The 6,000-nt window shown below is 41.3% G+C and overlaps 1 protein-coding gene across 1 annotated transcript in view; it reads left to right on the forward strand.

Annotated features, from left to right (window-relative positions):
• The window catches only part of scfd1 (sec1 family domain containing 1), a 28,125-nt gene extending 22,481 nt beyond the window's left edge, over window positions 1–5,644 (forward strand). Inside the window, exons 21-25 of the mRNA XM_033988447.2 lie at window positions 2,409–2,461; window positions 3,229–3,262; window positions 3,878–3,943; window positions 4,466–4,534; window positions 5,440–5,644. Of these exons, the coding sequence (XP_033844338.1) occupies window positions 2,409–2,461; window positions 3,229–3,262; window positions 3,878–3,943; window positions 4,466–4,534; window positions 5,440–5,463 (246 nt within the window). The 3' untranslated portion in view covers window positions 5,464–5,644. The remainder of the gene's footprint in view (window positions 1–2,408; window positions 2,462–3,228; window positions 3,263–3,877; window positions 3,944–4,465; window positions 4,535–5,439) is intronic.
• The last annotated feature ends 356 nt before the right edge of the window (window positions 5,645–6,000 follow it).

The raw sequence follows: 6,000 nt of genomic DNA on the forward strand, positions 1-6,000 counted from the left end.
GCATATTTACTTTCCAGTGGGCGTGTAAATCACAGTACACACCCACAGAACAGTTTTAAGAAAAGGTTTAAATTGTTTATTAGTGGACCTAAACAAAAGTCTAGCATGAGACAGATGTAACAGGATGGTTCATACAGGGAGCAGTGAGCGCAGATATTTGAAGACTGTGTATAAAATGTGAGGAATCTTAATCCTCTTCTCTGGTCATGGAGGCAGAGCCAGATCTCTGTCAGTGATGGGCTCTGAAGCTGACTACATGTTTGATAAACGTGTGTGTGGAGCGTGTGTTTCATCATGTAATCTATAGACTGAACAGTTTATCCAAGTTTACCATTATAAATGTTTTTGTACTCAAAGTCCATCCAACTTTTTATTTAAGATTTGTCGGGACGTTGAGAGACGAGAGGGGGAGGTTCATTCTGAAAACTGATTTCAAGGAGCTGTAAGATTTTGATTTTAAATTAGATCTATTCTTTAAACTGTTCTTTTCAGATTTTTAACTCTGTTCTAGTCATTTCTTCTCATTGAGGCTCTGAAGTTGTATTTGGAGTGATTCATGTTATCTCTTATTTTCAAGACGCCATTTTGTCGATCTGTCCCTGTTTTCACCTCCACCGGTACACGCCCACTGTGACATACACACTTTTTTCTCCAGTTTTATTTTCTTAATCGGTGATAACTCATAGGATTCGGCAGCGTCGCAAAAAAATCCTCTGCTCTAGTGTGATGTGCAGCTGTCCATAGGGGGCGCCGACAGCATACGGCGCTTTGTTGTGATGATGTTTACGATGAGGTCAGCTCCCACTGGGCACCACAGTTTTCTAACGCAGAAGTCAGCGGGCTTGTTTTTTTATTAAGTCCTTTTAGATTAATAATGTGATTTAAAATGTGTAAATTATAACAAAATGATCCACGAGTGTCACAGATTAGAACTATAAATATACAAACACAACAGGACTGATTTAAATACTATAAACTTGACCTCTCTGTGACCTCAGAGACGAGGTAAACATGTTCAAATCAAATGTAACTTTACTGATAAGAATTGTAATGCTGATTTATTCTTAATTAAATCTTAACTCTCCATTTATTTATGTTATAATTTGGTGTTTTGGTCAGTCAGAAAGCAGAATGAGCCTCACATGACTCTCTCATTTGTGTTGCCAGTTTCAAAGCTGACGTCCAGTTGGTTTAAACCTAAAATGCCTCTCTCTGATCTGAATGGTCTCTACCTAAACCCCAGCACCTGCAGCCAATCAGGACTTAGTGCTAGTGCAGCCTCTTTAGCTCAGGGAGTGAATCTGGAGGTTCTAAACATGAGGTCTGTCCATACACTGAGACTGAGACACACCTCTCTGTGTCTCTATCTGCAGGACAAGGATCTGGACACAGGGTCAGATGTGACTGCAGTACCTTTTATAAACTGTAGGAGGCGGGACACAGACATATCTGTATAAGTGTGAGAGAGAAATAAGGTACAGAAGAAAAAAGAGAAAGAAACGTGGCAGAGAGGATAGAGAGAGAAGAGAGAGAGGGATGAGGTCCAGAAGAGAAGAAAGAAAAGAGAGCGAGGGGGCAGAGAAGAGATGAAAAGGGATAGAGTTTGGGGCTATAAATCAGAGAAGAGAAGGGAAGATGAGATGGAGAAAGGGATGAGGAGGAGAGAGAGGCAGGAGAGAGGACAGAGAGGGGGTATGAATCAGGGAAGAGAAAGGGAAAGAGGAGATGGCAAGAGGGGTAGAGGAGGAGGAGGGGGGAAGGATGAGAAGAAGAGGAAGAGAAGGAGGAGAGGGTGAAGAGAGTGTCCTGTGTCCATGTCTAAACAACAGGGTCTTTGTGCTGAACCTGAAAACCAGAATCTGAGAACCCCCCCTTAGTTCTCTAGTCATCTCTCCTCTGTCCTCTCTCTCTCTTTCTCATCATTCCTCCTCTCCCCTCTCCCTATTCTCACTCTCCTCTCTTTTATCTCTCTTTTTCTCCTCTCTTCTTTCTGTCTCTGAGGATGAGCTGTTCAAAAATGTGCCATCTGAACTGAACCAGATTCCTTTGTGTTCTAGCCTGTTTTAGTCCTCCTTTAGTTCCGCTTTCGTCCCACTTTAGTCCCTGTGTAGCCCTCATTTAGTCCTCGTTTAGTCCTCATTTAGTCCTCGTTTAGTCCTCATTTAGTTCTCGTTTAGACCTAGTTTAGACCTGGTTTAGCACTGCTTTACTCCTGGTTTATTCATGTTCTAGTCCTACTTGAGACCGGGTTTAGTCCAAGTTTAAACCTGGCTACTGACGTTCTGCCCTTTGGCACGACTCTTCCCACACTGCCTTATTCAGTCAGATTGTTTCATTATTTACACTTTTTCTTTAATTTAAGTTTTTAATATTTTTAAGTTTTGACCTGTTGCTGTTTTGTGTCAAAGGAAACCGATGACTACAGATACTTTGACCCAAAGATGCTCCGTGGCAGTGAGAGGTATCTCTCTGTTTTAATTTTTTATATTTTAAACTAATGAAGTCAAGACACAGCTGCTGTGTGAAACAGATGTGTTACTCCTGTCACAGTGATCATTAAAAGGCCATATGACTCTATTCTCAGATCTGTTCTAATGTTGTTTGCTCATCACAGACCTGGAGTTGTGTTTTGTTTCATTCACACATGTTTAACACACAAACCCTAAATATTTATGCTGACTTCTTCTCTCAAACTGAAAACACTCTGTTCCACTTTGTGATGTCATGTGGTGATACAGGAAGTGCTCCACCGTTTTTAAACTCCATACACCTTCACTAGAATCATCTGGATCATTTCAGACCTGGATTTGCCAATCTGTACTGAACTAAAGGTAAAAGGAGCTGTTAACTTAAAAACTACCACTTCATGACATCACAAGGTGGAACAGAGCATTTTGAGCTTTGGAGATGTAACAGACTAATAATAAAGTGTTACTCAAACGTGTGAATGAAACAAAACACAACTCCAGGTGTGTTTTTGAGGAGGTAATATAATAACATGGCTTAAAGCTCACAAGAGTCAGTTTAGTGTCATATAGAACTTTTAAGTAACCCGTACGTTGTGTTCTCTATAGAAATAACACAGCTGGTGTGTGAAGGGAGAGCTGTCACTCTGATCACTCAGCAGACGCATTCAACTTTATCATAAACTTTATAAAACGTTCAAATCATCCTCACTCTTATCACAATCTCATCATGAAAATATTAAGTCTGTTTATTCTCCTACAGCTCCATCCCACGGAACAAGAACCCCTTTCAAGAGGTCAGTCTTGGTTTAGACCTGGTTTAGATCTAGTTTAGACCTGGTCTAGACTAGGCATGGGACGATATTGAAATTTTATGTGACGACTATCGTGGCCAAAATAATTGTGATTAACGATTATATCATGATAATGATTAAAGTTGTTATGGATATGAATAATTATAACTTTAACAGAGAATATTATGGATAAGCAGGGCCGTCCTCTGTGGATAAGTCGCTTTTTCTGCACATCCTGGTGATATAAAGGTGATTATCTTTGTTGGCAATTATCACAATTATATAAAACGTACAACAAACAATTATTGTCAACCGTTTTTATCACGGTAAATGATATTATTGTTTATTGTCCCATCCCTAGTCTAAACCTGTTTAAGACCTGTTTAAGACCTGTTTAAGACCTGTTTAAGACCTGTTTAAGACCTGGTTTAGACCTGGTTTAGACCTGGTTTAGACCTGGTTTAGACCTGGTTTAGACTTGGTTTAGTCCCTGCCTTAGTCCCTGCCTTAGTCCCTGCCTTAGTATCTATTTTAGACCTGGTTCAGACCTAGTTTAGTTCTCATTCATAGGTTCTAAATCTGGTCTAGAATTCTGAATAATTGAGACTTTTTGTGCAGGCCATTGTGTTTGTGGTGGGAGGAGGCAACTACATCGAGTATCAGAACCTGGTGGACTACGCCAAGGTCTGCTCCAAATCAGCCTTTTATGTGATATTTCTGTAATTCTAAACATGATGAATTGAATGTGATTTTGAATGTGAACCTGAAATCCAGAATCTGAAACACCACTTTATCCTCTCTCCCCTCTCACTGTTCTCTCTCCTCTCTTTTATCTCTCTTTCTCCTCTCTTCTTTCTGTCTCTATGAGGATGAGCTGTTCAAAAATGTGCCATCTGAACTGAACTAGATTCCTTTGTGTTTTAGTCCTGCTTTGGTCCTGCTTTAGTCCTGCTTTAGTCCTGCTTTAGTCCTGCTTTGGTCCTGCTTTAGTCCTGCTTTAGTCCTGCTTTAGTCCTGCTTTAGTCCTGCTTTAGTCCTGCTTTAGTCCTGCTTTAGTCCTGCTTTAGCACTGCTTTAGCACTGCTTTAGCACTGCTTTAGTTCTGGTTTGCTCATGTAGTCCTACTTGAGATCAGGTTTATTTCTGGCCTCATCTTAGTCTAGTCCAAGTTTAAACCTGGTTCCTGACATTGTGTCCTTTGTGCAGTCCAAACAGGGCCGGAGGCTGGTGTACGGCTGCAGTGAGCTCTTCAATGCTGCTCAGTTCATCAAACAGGTTCAGCATTTTACACACACAATACTTGCATCCACTTCATATCACATGTTAAACGTATCGGTATCTGTGAGTTTAATACCATACTGTGGAGCCTCCCGTCAGAAAAGTTACACAATGCACCCTTAACTGTAGCTGTCAACATCATTGTCCTTAAAGACTAGGTATCCTGCAAAATGGACTTTTTTGTGTTTTTCTCCCATGTTCTAACGCTGTTCCTTCATCAAAACCGTCAAGAGGTTTTAGATGTCATCCATGCATGTTTGAGTAATCTAGTGATCTCTCCCGGGCCCATTTGAACCCTTCAGTACGAGCCTGTACAATGCTCCGCCCACAAGCCTACGTCACCCATGCTCCCACACGACAATTCTTCATAAATATACAAAAACATGAGACAAAACTGTACACAGCAAACCTGATGTGCAGTAGTTTCATTAGTGGGATGCAGCTGATTCTGTTGAAGGGGGAGTGACTTAGCACAGAGAGCAAAGGGAAGGGGGACTCAGAGCGTCAAAAATGAAGATGAAACTTATAAAACATAATAATACGTTGTTTTGGAAGAATATAGCTTTTTCCAAACAATAAAAGAAAACATGGTGATCTAAATGTGTTGTGTTACAGTTAATACCCCATAGTAGTAAAACACACCCTCTTTAATACCTCATAGCACTAAAATACCCCCTCTTTAAATAGAAAGCTTGTGGAGGTTACATAAGACTATAAAACATTTTACAAGGGAAAAAACTGTGGAAGTGTAAAGACAAACACAGTGTCCTAATCGTGTCATGGCTGAATGTCGTGTGTAACAATACAATGTCTGCTGTTGTTTTAGGAGTCCCCCAGTCCCGCTCATTACTCTGGTCTGAGGGCACATGCGTCTGACACTAATCCTGTTTCTGTTTCCTCAGCTCGCTCAGCTTGGACAGAAGTGACACACCCGCACGTGCACACCTCCACGTGAATACCCCCTGACCTCGTGTGCACACCCCTGACTTCACGTGAACGCCCTCGACCCACGTGCACGCCCCCTCCCCCCCTCTGTTTTTTAATCATTCTAATGTAAATGGACTAAAACTTGTCTCTGTCTTCAATAAACCAAATTTAACCTGTTTAAACTCGTGTTTTCAGTCTCTCACCTCGATTCAAGCCTGGCGAGCCCCGAGTACCTAGCTGGAGGATTGTTGTGCTTGTTTTAAGTGGATGGAAAAAGCTCATAGACTGTATATATAAATGGACATGGCTAACCCACTAGCCGGCGCGTTCCATACAGGAAGTGAGCATGGGCGCAAAGTGGTTCCTTCAACTCTGTAAAAACCGTGTCCCCTCTCTCTGTAGCTGCTGCTGTCAGACTCATCATTTTGGTCTTCAAATGTTTGTATTGACCCGGTCTACATGATCATGGGGTTTTTCATATTTCACAATTTTGTCCCAAAATAAAGATGTCCTCGAGGTTGCTCCTGCTAGCGTTA

Source organism: Periophthalmus magnuspinnatus, chromosome 22 (assembly GCF_009829125.3).
Source record: "Periophthalmus magnuspinnatus isolate fPerMag1 chromosome 22, fPerMag1.2.pri, whole genome shotgun sequence".
NCBI classification, from domain to species: Eukaryota; Metazoa; Chordata; class Actinopteri; order Gobiiformes; family Gobiidae; genus Periophthalmus; species Periophthalmus magnuspinnatus.